The sequence below is a fragment of the Amyelois transitella genome, chromosome 23 (genome assembly GCF_032362555.1).
Source record: "Amyelois transitella isolate CPQ chromosome 23, ilAmyTran1.1, whole genome shotgun sequence".
NCBI classification, from domain to species: Eukaryota; Metazoa; Arthropoda; class Insecta; order Lepidoptera; family Pyralidae; genus Amyelois; species Amyelois transitella.
The window spans coordinates 3,714,471-3,731,636 of NC_083526.1; the positions used below are offsets into that span (position 1 = coordinate 3,714,471).

The following is a 17,166-nucleotide window of genomic DNA, read 5'->3' on the forward strand; positions in this document are numbered from 1 at the left end:
ACACCGGTACTTGTCTATCTAAAAATATACACACATACACAAAAATAAAAGATGTACGAATAAATTATATGCATGTATTCAAAATAATTTCTATTAGCGTTCCATTACATAGTAAAATACTTTTAAGGCAAATTACATTATTCTTATTCTTACACAATTTATATAATCAAATACAATAAAAAATTGATTAAAAGAAAAATTTTAAAATTCTAGAATTGTTTTGCAATGCAAACATATTTTTGCATAAACAGAGTAAGATTATATACATAAAATTGTGCTATAAAAATGCTTTTAACCAAGATGCAATCCCTGGTGATAAAAGGAATGATCCCTGGTTTATCATCGAGTATTTACATAAACTGTTCATTATTTTATTTATATATTTATAACTACAAATTTTATCTTTACATTGGATAAGTTAAGAACATTATAAATACATTTCAGACAACCATGAAGGTTTAAGGTACGTAAATACATACATACACACATATGGTCACGTCTATATCCCTTGCGGGGTAGACAGAGCCAACAGTCTTGCAAAGACGTAAATATCCATTGTAATTCATTACACACAAAATAAAAAAAACAATGTGTTTGTCTAGGCAATAGGCTTCGTTAAAAAGTCAATAGCATCCATGACATTTTTCAACCACTTCACTTATTACTATACACATTAGGAACCAAGGTAGAAAGAAATTAAAAAAAAAATGCCTAAAATAAATTATTACTATTAGGCTATGTACTTTATTGTTACTTAACCTATGGCACTTTTATTCCATTTAGGTTTTAAAATAAGTTATACAATTTCTCGATAACTATTCATCGATTTATTTTATACATTTCAAATAAAATAAAATAAATCTACAAAATAAAAATTAAATATAAAAATCGTGTGAAATAAAAACACTTCATACAACACAAAAACAGGTAATCACATAAAACACACACATCCCACGATCACTCGTTGTAGTTGATGTACGCGTTGAGATAGTCCCCCTGCGCGTCTAGAATCAGCTTCTGCGGCGGCGCGCTCGCCGCGCTCACCGGGGCGGACGCGCCTGGAATATAAACAAAATCTAATAATACAAGTGCCGTGTGGTTCCCGGCACCAAATAGAAAAAAGAATAGGAGCACTCCATCTCTTTTCCATGGATGTCGTTAAAGGCGACTAAGGGATAGGCTTACAAACTTTGGATTCTTTTTTGGGCGATGGGCTAGCAACCTGTCACTATTTGAATCTCAACTCTATCATTAAACCAAATAGCTGATAAATAACAAATAACAAATTAATATATATTTATTTACTTATACCTTCGAGTTCCTTGCGTCGCTTCCTGTTCTTCTTGTCCCAGGGCGCGTAGGGTATCTTCAGATGCACAGTTTGTATGTGAAGCTTGACCGCACTGCTCTGTGTGAAGCGGCGGTTGCAGTGGTGACATTGATAGCGCTTCTCGCCAGTGTGCACCTGGAATTATACGAATTAAGATGCCTGTACTCAGCTTGAGAAACAACAGTGTTGCCCTCTTACACGCACGATAAACAACCTGCAATTACATCTATACTAGTATTAGTAGCGCGTTCAAACAAACAAACAATCTCAACAATCAAACTCTTCAGCTTTATAATATTATAAAGCTGAAGAGTTTGTTTGTTTGTTTGAACGCGCTAATTTCAGAAACTACTTACTGGTTCAAATTGAAAAATTATTTTTGTTTAGAATAAACCATTTATCGAGGAAGGCTATATAATATCACGCTGCAACTATTAGCAGCGAAGAAATAATGGAAAATGTGTAAACGAGAGAAATTATTCATCCTTGAAGCCCTTCAATGATGCCCGAAATAACTATTTAACGCGGACGAAGTCGCGGGCACAGCTATTAGTAATATCTCGTAGTTACTTATATAAAGTAGTCGTAAGATGAGACTCAGACACCACGCATTAACATCAACGTTTCAACGTTCCCATTCACACACTCCTTTAGTCTTCTTTTAATTTTGTCCCCTCAGATATACTCACGACAAGATGGCGGTCGCGGTTACTGCCCATGCTGAACCGGCGGTCGCAGTGCGGGCAGTCGTACGGCTTCTCGTTCGTGTGTGTACGCATGTGCACCACTAAGTTCGCGTATTGCTGAAAATAGAAAGGAACATTTAAGTGGTTAGTGGTTAACCTTTACACAAAAGCAAAGCGAGGTCAGATGGATAAATTAATGAATTTGGATTGACTAGATATAGTTAAAACCAGTATTATGAATACACAAATCTAGGGTAATTAAATACAAAGAAAAAAGTATAATATGGGCAAGTAACTAAGAAGTTACAGAAACAAACAAGTTGAAGAACATTCACCTTTCTCAACAAATAACAAAAAATGTCTTATAATCGTATTCATCCAACTACAATAATAAACTAAATTTAAATTGACGTCCAGTGAAAATGCTGCAGTGTAGTTTGTTGCGCCGCGTCTTCCACACCAGCGCTTTGGAAGCGGTAGTAGTTATAATTTAAACCCTATTTTGAAAATAAATCTGTTCTTTTCTATTCTTTACCAATACCACTCACGCGCAACGCGACTATGCGTTCGTTCACGCGTTAACGTATTGTGTCCAAGTCCGACTAGTTCACTCATGAACTGGCATGACTTTCCTTGCGCATTCAATCATCGTGAATTGAATGGAGGTCCCGGGTTCGAATCCCGGTCAGGGCATGATGAGAAAAGAACTGTTTTCTGATTGGAATGGGTCTGGATGTTTATCTATATAAGTATTTATTATAAAACAAGCTGTTGCCCGCGACTTTGTCCGCGTTAATTTCGAGTTGAATCTTAATCAAACAGTCAGATAACACAGACACACAAAATATGTAAAAAAAAAATTCTCTATCCATTTCAGTCAAAAATACTAAATGTACAGACAAAATATTTTTACTGTTTTATTATATGTATAGATATAGTATCGTTGAGTTAGAATCTCGTAACACAAGTCTCGAACTTACATCGAGGCTAACTCAATCTGTGTAATTTGTCCTGTAAAAAAAATATGTGTTGGCGGTGTTTTGTGATCAACCAGTTTATGAACGACCATGAACGGTTTCGAACGAAAAATGACTTATGTCTGGCCCAATAGTAATGTATAAATACGTACCTTAGTAGTGTGCCCGCAAACATCACACATGTACCGCTTGAGGTAGTCGTGGCCCGGGTGCTCCTTTTCATAGTGATTGCGGGTTTGCACGTCATTCGGAAGGTATTTGCCGCACTGAAATAAGATATAAATAAATATTTCCGACTTCTTTTGATATATATCTAATTATTCTTCTGATATAGATCTTATTATTCTTCTTTAGAATTCCGGCACTTTAGAAAAAAAATCACTCTATATCTTTTCCATGGATGTCATAAAAGGCGAGTTAGGGATAAGCTTAAACTTTCTTCCTTTTGTAGGCGATGGATTATCAACCTGTCACTTTGTTGTGTTGGCTCTGTCTACCCCGCAAGGAATATGGACGTGACTATATGGCATTGCACGAAACCACAAGGCACTTAATTTACAGACACTCTGTTATATTGATCTTTTTTATTTCAATCAAACTCCCCCTTATAATTTCCAAACACACATATATGTAGACTGTTTTAAGTTTATATTTGATTTAAATTCATATGGCTTCTCCCGTCTCTTCTCGTTCTGTTCCGTCCCGTCCCAACCTGTTGTGTCCCGTCCAGTCCTATCCTGTCCCATCCCAACCTATTTAGTGCCATCCTGCTTTCCGCAGCCGATACATATTTTTACATGCATACATACATACATTAAATCACGCCTCCTTCCCGGAGGGGTAGGCAGAGACTACCTCTTTCCACTTGCCACGATCTCTGCATACTTCCTTCGCTTCATCCACATTCATAACTCTCTTCATGCAAGCTCGGCGTTTTCGGGTACTTTTGACCTGACCCAGTATAGATACATATGTACATACATACATACATATGGTCACGTCTATATCCCTTGCGGGGTAGACACAGCCAACAGTCTCGAATAGACTGAATGGCCACGTTCAGCTATTTGGCTCAATGATAGAATTGAGATACAAATAGTGACAGGTTGCTAGCCCATCGTCTAAAAAAGAATCCCAAGTTTATAAGCCTATCCCTTATTCGCCTTTTACGACATCCCAGTATAGATAAAGAGTTTTATCTATCTATCTACGATGGAGCTCACCAGTTCGCAGCTGGTGGAGGTGGGCAGGCCGTTGTTGATGATGTCGGAGTGCGCGCCCGCCTTGCTGGGCCGGCCGCGGCGGCCTCGCGGCTGGGAACGGGTACACTTGTCTCCCAACCGTTTTGTGTCGCGCATTTTTGTTTTTATAGATCTGTACAATTAAATACAACAATTACTAGGTGTAATAGAAAAGGGTATGTTTAGATGGTTTGTTTTTATAGACCTGAACAATTAAATACAACAATTACTAGGTGTAATAGAAAAGGGTATGTTTAGATGGTTTGTTTTTATAGACCTGAACAATTAAATACAACAATTACTATGTAGGTGTAATAGAAAAGGGTATGTTAAGATGGTTCGGTCATGTGGAGAGGATGAATGAAAGCAGGTTGACTAAGCAGATATACAAGGAGAGTGTGGAGGGAAAGGTCGGAGTGGGAAGACCTAGGCGAACGTATCTTGATCAAATTAAGGACGTCCTGGTAAAGGGTCAGGTTAAAAGTACCCAGTAGTTAAAAGAAGTAGTAGAAACCGCCGAGCTTGTATGAAGAGAGTTATGAATGTGGATGAAGCGAAGGAAGTATGCAGAGATCGTGGCAAGTGGAAAGAGGTAGTCTCTGCCTACCCCTCCGGGAAAGAGGCGTGATTTTATGTATATATGTATGTATGTACTAGGTGTAGGAAGTATAGTAGCAAAGGTAGGTTATAATGATGATGATTGTTTGTATGATTTATAGGTCACTAGGTACAGTCTTCATCAGTTACGAACTAGACATAGCGAATAGCCACAATTATCGTAGGCAACGTGTTTTTCATAAACACTTTTTAGTGCCTTGAGGATTCCAGCACTTTAGAATAGAACCATTCCATCTTTCCCATGGATGTCGTACAAGACGACTAAGGCTATCAACTTGGGATTCCTCTTGTAGGCGATGGGCTGGCAACCTGTCACTACATATTTGAATTTCAATTCTATCATACAACTGAACTTCTGTTCAAGTCTGTTGGCTGTGTCTATCCCGCAAGGGGTATAGACGTCACCCTATGTATAAATGTACTTAGATTTTTTGTGTGTGTAAGTTACCAATACTGGAGTCAGATTTTTCAAGCCATTTAAAACATATGAATGCTATCTACAAATGGGACCAAGCAATGGCTTACCACCTTCCAAAGCTAGAATGAGCTTGAGAAAATTTTGTGCCACTAGCGGTCACCCATCCAAGCCAGGTTTCACCTAGGGTTGCTTAACATGAATAGAATAGAAACGTTTGCTTACAGGGTTGCTTAACATGCGTAAGCGCTTCAAACGCTCCCTTAACCCTTTCCACGCCAAGAGTTTTCGTCAAAAACGTTCACCACACGCCACGGCAATAAACGTGGTTGATTTACTAGTGTTGACAATATTGAGTATCGATATTATTAATTTGTATTAAATAAATCATTATAAAACAGTTATATTTTAAGTTCATGGGTTTTATTTTATTATTGTTACTCCTTGAAACATTTTAAAATGTATTGAAATCTCAGTGGCGTATTAATACAGCGAAAAAACGCACAAGTAATCATGATAATTAATTGCATCACTACGTGTCTGATAAATCAGACAGTGGCGTACGCTTAATATGAATTTTTAACGAGTGTTAGTGATGTGTCAACTTCCGGTCATAAACTTCGATACCTTACGAAAGATATACTTTTAACTTATTGATTTAATTAATTAAATGATGGAGACAATTATTATTTTACTAATATTGATGATCGTATTATTATTATTTAAAAATCCTTCAATCAGGTTATTTTTATTTTAAAGACAAAAACCGATTGAATGTTGTAAAAATTTTACCTACCCTACATGACTAACTTGAATCATCTGAAAGTGTAATTTTTCGTTTCGTCGTCTCAATTTTGTTTTACTTACAATTGCCATGGCTAAAGGTAAATCCTAATCAACTCCTTTGCAGTGGTCATATTTCAATAAATATTAATTTGCAATTATAATAAATCTACACAGCAACGCAGAGATGATAACCCAGAAAATAACATGACAGGGTACTTCCATAATTTATCGATACCTCCTACCCTCATTGTACAGCACGAAATAAATAGTTCTAGAAACATCTAACGCCTCTGACGTCACTTCCGCGTCTTATATATCAGTCGTTGGCGTACGAGACAGATGCATGATCGTGTCGCTATAGTGTTGTGACATACCATGCAATTTACTGAGTTCGATGCAAAACATCATTTGAAAATAAATGCATTTTCTGTGCTAAAACTTGGTAAAATTACGACACACTAAAAAGTTTTATGGCCAAAACAAAAACCTGTAATATTTTTAATTTCTTAGACGTTTCTTTTGAGAGTTCCAGATTTCTGGTTTAAGTAGTAACATTGTAATGTAACATCACTAATGTCTGATATATAAGACATTGGCGCTGAGGGTTCAAATAAAAAAAAAAGTCAGAATCTCTGATAAACATGGTTTTGTTTTTGATAATTTATTATTCAAATAACATTATAATAAATCGTGAAATTGTTATTTTTGATTAACTAAAGTATGAACTGTCTAAAAATGTTATGCATATGTCGTCAGGTACTATAAAGATAAGAAAAAATACAGCTAAATTGGTAAGATTTATTTGACTGATATATCAGACTTTGGCGGCGAGGGCACGAAACTTAAACGTCTAATATATCAGACTTTGGCGCTGAAAAGGTTAATTGGGCTACCGGCTCAGCTGAATAAATATGTATAGCCCAAAATATAAATTCCATGACAGCCCGAGAAGATGATAATAAATATGAAGGAATTATGATAAACTGATATATAAAAATGGACCCTTGAAAAAAGACTAGTAAAATGTAATCACTGATTTAAAACTTTCTCGTTGCATTATACTATCTATAAATACTAAAGGCATTAAATGCCCACGTAAAGTACCTTTATTGAGCGACTCGCTCGTTGACCACGCATCCTTGATACTTTTACCATGATTCGTCGAAGTACTTAGTTTAACAAGTTTAGTTACAATAGTATCACTACATAGTATAAAACAAAGTCGCTATTTTAGTCTGTTTGTCTGTATGCTTAAATCTTTAAAATTACGCAACGGATTTGATGCGGTTTTTTGTAACAGATACAGTGATTCAAGAGGAAGGTTTTTATGTACATATAATAACATTTATAATTTTGCACCCGTGCGAAGCCGGGGCGGGTCGCTAGTTAATAAATATAGAGGCATGGAATAATAATTTAATACCTGTAGAATTAATAAATATGTATAGTGGCATATAAAATATAGTGACTTACTCGTTAGTAGTGGCGTGTTTGTTGGAACTGCCCAGATGGGTGTTGAAGGCGTCCTCGTTCAGGAAGTGGATGCCGCAGTCCGCGCAGTACAGCGGGTGGCTGGGGTCAGCCTCCGTCGCGCTGCTCAGTTGCGTCTCCTGACGGTTCAAATATATATATATACAACATTATACACGGGACAAATTATACAGATTGAGTTAGCCTCGAAGTAAGTTCGAGACTTGTGTTACGAGATACTAACTCAACGATACTGTATTTTATAATAAATACTTATATAGATAAACAACCAAGACCCAGGCCAATCAGAGAAAGTTCGTTTTTCATCATGCCCTGGCCGGGATTCGAACCCGGGACCACCTTTGACACAGACAAGCGCACTACCGCTGCGCCACAGAGGCCGTCATATACATATATATATATATATTCTTAGTAAAAATATGTGTCGTGTGGTTTACGGCATTTTAGAATTGAACCATTCTCATATATTTTCACGGATGTCGTAAAAGGCGACTAAGGGATAGGGTTATTGGGATTCTTTTTGTAGGCGATGGGACAGACATATAGATAGATAGATAGATAGATAAAAGCTTTTTTTCAATACCTATCACAATACATTTGTTGGACTCATACAGAATTAATGAGCTAGCAAACATGTCACTAAATCTCAATTCCATCATACAGCTGAACGTGGCCTTTCAATCTTTTCGAGACTGTCGTCTCTGTCTACCCCGCAAGGGATACAGACGTGACTGTATGTACGCAGAAGAAGACAGTGACCTCAGCTGTGTGCGCGATCCGCTGGTGGCAGTAGAGGCCGGTCTGGCTGACGAAGCTGTGCCCGCACAGGATGCACATGAAGCTGGACGGGTGCTTTATGCGGATGTGGGTCAGGTGAGTCGAGATTTTGCTGGAACAATCACAAGCAAAGATACATTTATAGAAGGTAACATTTACAAGCCGCGCCATTTGTCACAAACAGTCATTAAGTAGGTATAGAATGCCATTCAAACTTTTTAAAACCCATTTGGAACCTGTATTCGCAAATAAATATATATTTTGATTTGATTCGTGTGATAACATTAACCGTGTGGTTCCCGGCACCAATACAAAAAAGAATAGGACCACTCCATCCACTATTTGAATCTCAATTCTATCATTAAGCCAAATAGCAGAACGTGGCCATTCAGTCTTTTCAAGACTGTTGGCTCTGTCTAGCCCACAAGGGATATAGACGTGACCATATGTATGTATGTATGTATGATTACATAAAGTCACGTGTATATTCCTTGCGTAGAATAGACATTACTAGACATACTTGGGGTAGACAAAGCCACGAGCCAAGCCTAATTCTATCATAAAGCTGAACGTGGCTTATCAGTCTTTCCAAAACTGTTGGCTGTCCACCCCGCAAGGTATACAGACGTGACTATATGTATGTATTATTTGTTACTAAGAAAATTACCTAAACTTTTTAATATACTTACTTAAAAACTTTATCACAGTGCGGGCACTTATATGTGACATTCTTATGCCACTTGTAGTGCATTATTGCTTGATTTCTGAAAAAAAAAAAGAAATGTGTAATAATTAAATTTCTTACTTCTTCTGAAACTTCTCACTATTTATTTGCTTCCATTCCAAGTTTTACATTAGATTCCTATACAATTATTATGTGTACAGGTCCTAAATAAATCTAAAATGTAATTTGTATTAGAAACAAAATATTTTAAAACTAGCTGTGCCCGCGACTTCGTCCGCGTGTAATAGTTATTTTGGGCATCATATTTATTTTTGCAAACATCCATGCGGTCTCGCGTATTAGAAAGAACGCTGGTTCGCCGTATTAAATGTTTCGCTGCAAATTGCTTATAACGACTATATCTCAAAACCTATTCGTCTGATTTATATACTGTAAATGGCAATTTTAGTCTACATGAAAAGCCGAAAGTAATAAACATATTTATTTGGATAAGGATTAATACTGAATTTAAGAAAATTGGTTTCAAAATAACTTATGTTTATAATGAAAAAATAATCTTAAAAAATGAACATGAAAGTGTTTATTGTAAGTAAACCTTAAGAGATAGATATATGCTCTCGCGGACTTTTTTGTGGCAAAAAATGAGTACTTCACATCTTTAGTACATTGTTTTAATATATATTTGTTAGTTTGCGCAGCGTTCGCGTGGAAAGCTCGCAGATGGCCGACTCATTCAACTTTCACCTGCATTGTTGACGTTTCCCGTAGGAAATCCGGGATAAAATGTAGCCTATAGCCTTCCTCGATAAATAGACTATCTAACAGTGAAAGAATTATTCAAATCGGTTCAGTAGTTTCTGAGATTGGCGCGTTTAAACAAACAAACAAAACAAACTCTTCACCTTTATAATATTAGTATAGATGTGTGGTTTTTGTTTGTTTTTTTGTAAAAACTTTATTGTACATAACAAATTTATAGAAGTACATATAGTATGACAAAAACGGCAGACTTATCTCTAGAATGGATTCCTTACAGTCAACTACGTATCTGAAAGGTTTATATCTAGGAACAGAATAGTAGCTACAGCTAGGTACAACGTAAAATACTTCATAAAAAAAGAAGAATACAAAAGTATGAGTAAAATATAATGTTCTAAAAATAAAATAAAACAATATACATACATAATATGGGTGGTCTTAAATAAATAAAAAAAAAATACCTCTCACCTGTTGTAACACACATGTTTACACAGTTGGCAGGTGTACTTGACCACGTGGCTTATGATCATGTGCTTATACATCTTGCGGGTATCTTTGAAAAACATTTTGCATACGTCGCATTGATGCTTACCAGAGATTTTCTGAAATTATAGCATTTATTTATGTAGCGACGGTGCACGTCTCAGGAGCCAGGGATATTAGAAAAAAAGTATCCTGTTACCGTAGAAAAAGAAGTAATATACGCGACTAAGGGAACAGGCACATTTACCCTAGTATAGCCTTTACGACTTCTATGTGTAAGGTTTCAGAGGTCAGATGGGAGTTGCTTCGTGTAAAAATCTGTATTACCCAATCTAGGACCAAAGAGCATATTTCGAGCTCCTCTAGAGGTCAAAATAGATTTTTTTTTGTTTATTTGATAGATAGATAGATAAAACTCTTTATTGCACTATAAGAGTAAAACATACAAAACAGCACAAAGCAGGTCTGTAGAGATGGTACAAAGGCGGACTTATCGCTAATGCAATCATTTCCAGTCAACCTTTGGGTGGAAGGCAAACAAACAATAATAATTTGGTACAAATATTGAGTGTGAAAGAGAATAACCAAAAATCTTACCGGATCGTGTTTCGCCATGTGATTATTATAAGTGGCCAGCACTCTGAAGCCTTTAAAGCAAAGGTCACATGTAAACTGGGACTCCAAATAGTTCCTTGAAGATTTCCGTTCCAAAACTAATCTGTACTGTTCTTCTTGACTGACAGCTTCCCTGAGAGGGAAATCTGGGGGAATCCCAGTATCCTTTTTTCTTTTCTTTTTGGTGGCACCTTTCGGACATTTGACGCCGCGAGAGCCCAGCCATAAAGGCCTAACTTGAGACCATTTGGAGCCGGAAACGTAGCGTTTGTTTAGATGTGCGTGGGTGTAATGGTGTTTTGCTAATGCCCTTGAATGTGAAGTAAATTTGTTTTAAACATGGTTAAACTAAAATAGTGTTTTCAACATACAATCTAAAGTGGTTTTGAAGCACAGCTTGCATTTTCTAACCAGGTTTAAAATATTTTTCACATACTATAATTCTTAAAAGGACTGAACTCACAAATAAGAAGTCATAAACCAAAACATAGATAATATCACACACACATTTTGGTGTTTGGCTGCCTTAATACATTATTAGCTCATATTGTAATGATGTCTTACCTGGTATAACTAACTTCAGGACATTTCCTACACACATACTTGTACATGTGTTTGTCTGCCATGTGCGTTTTGAGCATGAACTCTGTTCGGTAGTAATACATACACAGATCACACCGAAAGGTTCCGCTGGTGTGCTGAAAATATATTTAGGATTAATGTGTTTTATATTAAAAAAATAATGGAAAACTTCTCTTTAATTAGTGAGTGATACAACTGGTGATACTCAATAATAAAGGGTATATATTTTCAAGTCTCACTCTGCTGCTTATAGTCGAGAATAAGAGACAAATTCCAAGACTGAAATTCCCATGGGAATGGCAATTAGCACGATTTGGAAAAAACAACAACCAACATACATTGAAATTACATTGGGAATTTTTGCAGTACAAGTCTTACATGTTTGAAGTGATTTTATTATTTAACAAAAGACATCAGATATTTAATATAAATAAAAAAACAAATTACCATATCATGCATCCTCAAATGAGTTGTCAAGCGATTCTCATTATTATAAGATTTCGAACATATCTCACACTTATATATTCCCGTACCACACATCTTAAAGATCTCTGCAACCGCTTCCGCTTCTTTCATAGTTATTGGATACAATTTTGCATACTCCGCATCTATTTCTGAACCATCCACATCATCTTCAGTTTTAGCGTTTTTGAGAGGCGGTTCATCAGTCTCCTCATTATTAATACTTTCTTCAATAATTTCATCATTAGCATCACAATCATCATGCATATTCAGTTCACCATAATCATTCAATTCTTCATTGATTTCATTCTCAATTTTAATTGTTTTCCCGTTGTCATTATTTTCTTCAGTGACTTGATAATTATTATAGTTAACTACAGGTATTTCCTCCTTGCATGGCAAACCGAGACGGTTGGATCGTGTCCATCGGAACTTAACTTCTTCAAAATACGCTTTATTTTGGTTAACAAAAGAAAGTGTAGGTGCTATGTTTAGGGCTTCACGATTAATTAACTTTAGATCTTCGATTTTAATCTGAAAACATCACAGAATTATTTGTAGTACTAGACTTATTGGAAATCATATAGGTATTTTTATATCTAAGACATTGATAATGGACATTATATCTTTTGTGAAATATTAACCATATCTCTCATACCAAAACATTTTGAAACATTAGTCAACAAAGTCACATCTATATCCCCTGAGGGGCAGACAGATCCAGCAGTCCTGAAAAGACAGACAGGCCTCACCCATCCGCACAGCTTTATGATGGAAATCAAATTCAAATAGTGACAGATTGCCAGCCCATTGCCTACAAGAAGTATCTCAAGCTGATATAAGCCTATCCTTTAGTCACCTTGGCTATAATTTCTATTTAGCTTTCAACTACTAAAACAAATTACCTCACTGTTCCTTTGAATGATTTCTCTAAGCACATAATTGGCAGTTTGGCATTTGAGTCGGAATTTCTTGAAGCGTCTAACATAACTTGTGCATTCCAGGCATAAATAGCTTGGCATTCCATTGCCCTCATAAGTCTGAAAAATAAAGACAAATAAATTTCATAAAAGTTATAGTAAGTTTATCTCTTCAGAAAATGGCAAAAGCTTATAAATAAAATTTTAATTTTCATGAAACAATAGAGCACTGAGAGTTGGTGATAGAATAGTGTTGTGATTGTGATGGTGATTGGTGATAGAATACAGAATGACAAGGGCCAAATCCTACAGTGGTCATGTACCAATGATGATTCTGAGTTATGTACATTAGTTTGATCGCTGACTGATGCTCCTACAGTGAGGGCAATGCTTATCTTGAGACATTCAGGCAAATGGTGTGTAACAAGATCCAATATGGGTTAGGTTCTTTTGCTAAGTTGGAGAGTCTAGTTCTCTAGTCTGATTGCCAGGAACTCATTTGATATTTTCTAACACACCTCACTCGAGACAAAATCAGAAGAAAATTAGAATAGGTCAATAAAAATAATGTACACCAAAATATCTACCTGTAGGCCAGATAAAGCGTTGAAAGTTTGTCGCAATTGACCTGTATCCATATTGAATAACTTAACATCAGTGCTAAAACACACTGTGCATGCCTTTAATTCTAACATTTCACTAAAATTAATTTAACATTTCATAAATAAAAAATAGCAAAATTTAATTTTTACAAAGATGCAGTTCAGGTGACAGTTTGATTTGACAGAAAACCAAAGCAAAGTCAAAAGTATTTAGTGCTAAACTACCATAACTTTAATAGTGTTGCCCTTTCACACGTTCTTTTGTTGTATATACCATATGTTATAATTTGGTTTGCCTTGAAAAACTATGAAATCAATTTCTTTGTTCAATTTACAGCGTAATTCTTCTTTATTTAAGCTTTAAGTGTTGGAGAGACGAACCTCTTTAGAGTTTCAGAGGGTTTTTTACTACGCTTTTATTAGCTTAATTTCATCTTTGAATTGATTCTATTTTTGATAGATTTTGTTTTATCTTAATATAATAATTTTTCATGTCATGTCTCTCTGCCTCTCATCTTATACGTAACTTAAAATAAAATCTTTTATTTTACCGAGTGCTCTGTTATTTCAATTAAACCACTAGTCTGCTAAATTAGTATATCTCTAATCCAAACCCAGAGGTGACATAAAGGCGCATCAAAACCTTAATTTTCTACCACAATTTTTTTATATTCTCGGTAACATTGCTTTCCAGTCACGGGTTAATACCCCCAACCATAAAAGGGTTATTTATTACCTCGATCATACTGGACCTACCTATATGGATTAACTCACTCTCTTGTGATAAGAATACATGATTAGTTGGTCAGATTGCCAAGTGAACAAGGGCACAGAGGCAGTAGGTACATAGCCAGACAATCAAGGGTTATTCAGAAACTTCTCTACCATTTTAAGATAATCCATGGGAAATATAATTAAAAACGTATTTTTTTTTATACCCAGTTTTATTTCACTTACTTAATTTAAACTTAACAAGGAATCTAGTTTCACTTTAATATGTTTCATTAAACTCAATATTAAAATTAGTCTGCAATGTCACATTTTCTTTTGTTTTATCATCCTCATCATCTGGCAAATCAATATTATTGGAACTATAGTTTGATGTCTGCGGTGTAGGAATGGCTGATCGACAAAAGACTGAAGTGGTACTAGAAGGCTGAGGACAAAGTATAATTGTTGGCAATACTTTTGGCTCAAAGATATATGGTTGTGGTGCATTCATCTGCGCAAGATCACCAGGGTTTTCATTTGACAAAAGGACAGGCCATAAGAATAACAAATTAAATCTATCCATCAGAGCATTAAATTCAGCGCTATACTTCTTTCTGTTGTTTTGATAATATAAATTCAATGTTGGATCAGCATGGTCTTTGACATAAGACATAATAGTTTTGCAGCCAGTTATTGTAGCTAAATGTGGAGGTAAAACATATTCAATTGTATCTAATTTATTATTTCCCCACAAATCAGGGTTATTTCCTAATTGTATTGTTCTTACTGAATTTGATTCTTTATTTCTTGAATAACATTTTACTTTGACCACTGGTACACAGTTTTTATCAGCATCCTCACCAAAATATTTTTTGAAATCAGCACTTTGTGTAAATTTTTCCTTGTTTAGCTTACACCTTAACAGCAGTAAGAGTTTTTCAATGTTTGTTGTATTGGAACTGTCGGAAGTAGGGAAGGGACATACCTCTTCAGTCTCTTCCTCTTCATCCTCCTCCTCGTAAATTGTTTCATGCTTATAATGATCACTTTTTAAAGCTTCAGTTACCAAAGTGGCAACAATAGCATCCTCAATTTCCTGTTCTGAACTATGTGCAGTGACAACTTTAGATTTTTTTTCTTTAACTTCACTTTGTATCCTGTTCTTTAAATTTTCTAAAGCATTATTTAAGTCTTTCATAGCATTCCCATGCCCCAGTCTACGGGAACCACGGCGAGGGGCAAATGATAAATCTAAATTTGGATACCGCTTCATCCATTTCAATAATGTCTTGTGCCTAGCTCTTAGTTGAGCCCTGTCTTTTCCAGGGAAAAATTCACAGACAGTGGCATAATTCGACATATTCTGATCTTGATTGGCCAAAAGTTGTACTAGCTTCTTGTCTTCTTTTACTGACCACACAGTAGATACTCTATTTTTGCATAAAACTTGGTAACGGTTTCTTAGTTGTACAACAGATCTTCCAGGCAGATATTGTTGTATTTTTCTGAAGTTATTCTTTATACCAAAATGATCAACAGCTGTCAAGATCACAGCATCTTCTTCTGGTATAAACCTGCCTTTCCTTTGCTCTTCCAATCTCATATATTTGTTGTAAATTTGTACTTTGGTACGATTTTCCATAGAAGCCGCTACCCTTCCCCATGGTATATAATTATCCTCCTTGTAAAAATCCACCAGTCTTTTAAGGTATTCTTCTTCTTCTTTTGACCATTTTTGTCCTATGTCACTGTTCATATTTGTACGGTAGTACACAAAACACTGATATCCTGTCCTACCAGTATTCAGTTCTTTAGCTATCTGATCCCAGTCCTGCATTTTGTGGGAAAAGGCAAGCTTTTGTAACAAATTATGCTCAACTTTGGACCAACTGCTCTTATTTATAGATGGATGCAAGAAAAGTTTCCATAGAGATCTATATTCATGGGCACTGTGTCTGTGGTTCAGCTTATTGGCTATAGTCTCCCAATCGTATTCCTGATCTACAGGCAAAGCTAAATCTTTTAAACTCTTCTTGTTAACAGCTTCAATCTGTTTTCTTAGTTCATCAACTTCATCATCAATATCATCATCTCCAATACTGCTTGCCTTAGCATGCCGCCGAAGGCGCGATATCTGAGAATTCAATTCCTTAACTTGAAGATTTTGCGACATTTTTAAAATTTGACGAATAAAGTCACTTTTGTCTTTCACAGTCCAACCAGGAATAGATGGTATAGAAGAAAAATCATACATTTCAGACTTCATCATCAGAATAGTGTCATCATTAGGGGGAGCCGGAAAAAAACTTTTATCCTTAAAGTAAGGTTTGCCACAAGACACATATCGGAATTGACTTGGTCTTTCTTGTGGATCAGCAATATCAGAAGCCTGAATAGATCTCAATTTTGCTTTACACTCTAAAAGTCTGGACATTAACATTTTTTCTAACTGGTGAAGTTTTTCATCAGTGAATTTGTTCAGTGCTATAGCCATTTCAATTTTGGACAAATCATCAGTCATTTGGTTAACGATAGGGCCGCTTGTGATGGAGGGGCAGCTCTCTGTGTTCGCCATATCAGAATAAGCTGTAGAGTCTTGCTCATCAGCTTGAAGAACGGCTCGAAGCTGCTCCAATTCTTTCATTTGAGTTTGCGTATCCTCATCAATTTCATCATCAACATCCATTTCGAAATCCGACATTATGTTAAAAACTATGGAAAGATAAATGATCTATAAAATTAGTGAACACCAGAGATTTATACTACAGGAATCAATCTTAATATGATAAGGAACATGAAGGTATCATGAAATGAACACACAAATTATAGAATATTTCATTAAAAAAATTCGCAAAATCCCAAATCTGATGGTGTAGGGTGTAGGTACCTACAACAAATCAATCAATCAAATCAAATGTCAATCAAGACAAGTCGTATGTCATTCTGGCGTTGATACACACTTAACAGGACAGGCAAAAGAAAGGTGGTGTTTCCTCTAATATCTGTTGATGGTTAACAATACATTG

At 35.8% G+C, this 17,166-nt stretch overlaps 2 protein-coding genes across 2 annotated transcripts; both read right to left on the bottom strand.

Annotated features, from left to right (window-relative positions):
- Positions 1-75: 75 nt before the first annotated feature.
- On the bottom strand, positions 76-13,606 carry LOC106130681 (zinc finger protein 135). The gene is made up of 14 exons (XM_060951035.1): positions 13,415-13,606; positions 12,813-12,947; positions 11,893-12,441; positions 11,428-11,561; positions 10,846-11,173; positions 10,234-10,367; positions 9,011-9,085; positions 8,304-8,433; positions 7,527-7,663; positions 4,217-4,367; positions 3,146-3,259; positions 2,020-2,133; positions 1,312-1,465; positions 76-1,058 (listed from the first exon to the last, which is right to left on the bottom strand). The coding sequence occupies exons 1-14, from the start codon at positions 13,520-13,522 to the stop codon at positions 958-960; spliced, it is 2,364 nt and encodes a 787-aa protein (XP_060807018.1). The 5' UTR covers positions 13,523-13,606; the 3' UTR covers positions 76-957.
- A 737-nt stretch (positions 13,607-14,343) lies between these two features.
- LOC106130687 (snRNA-activating protein complex subunit 4) lies at positions 14,344-17,046 on the bottom strand. Its single transcript, XM_013329586.2, has one exon. It carries the CDS (start codon positions 16,839-16,841, stop codon positions 14,421-14,423), a length of 2,421 nt encoding a protein of 806 aa, XP_013185040.2. The 5' UTR covers positions 16,842-17,046; the 3' UTR covers positions 14,344-14,420.
- Positions 17,047-17,166: the final 120 nt, after the last annotated feature.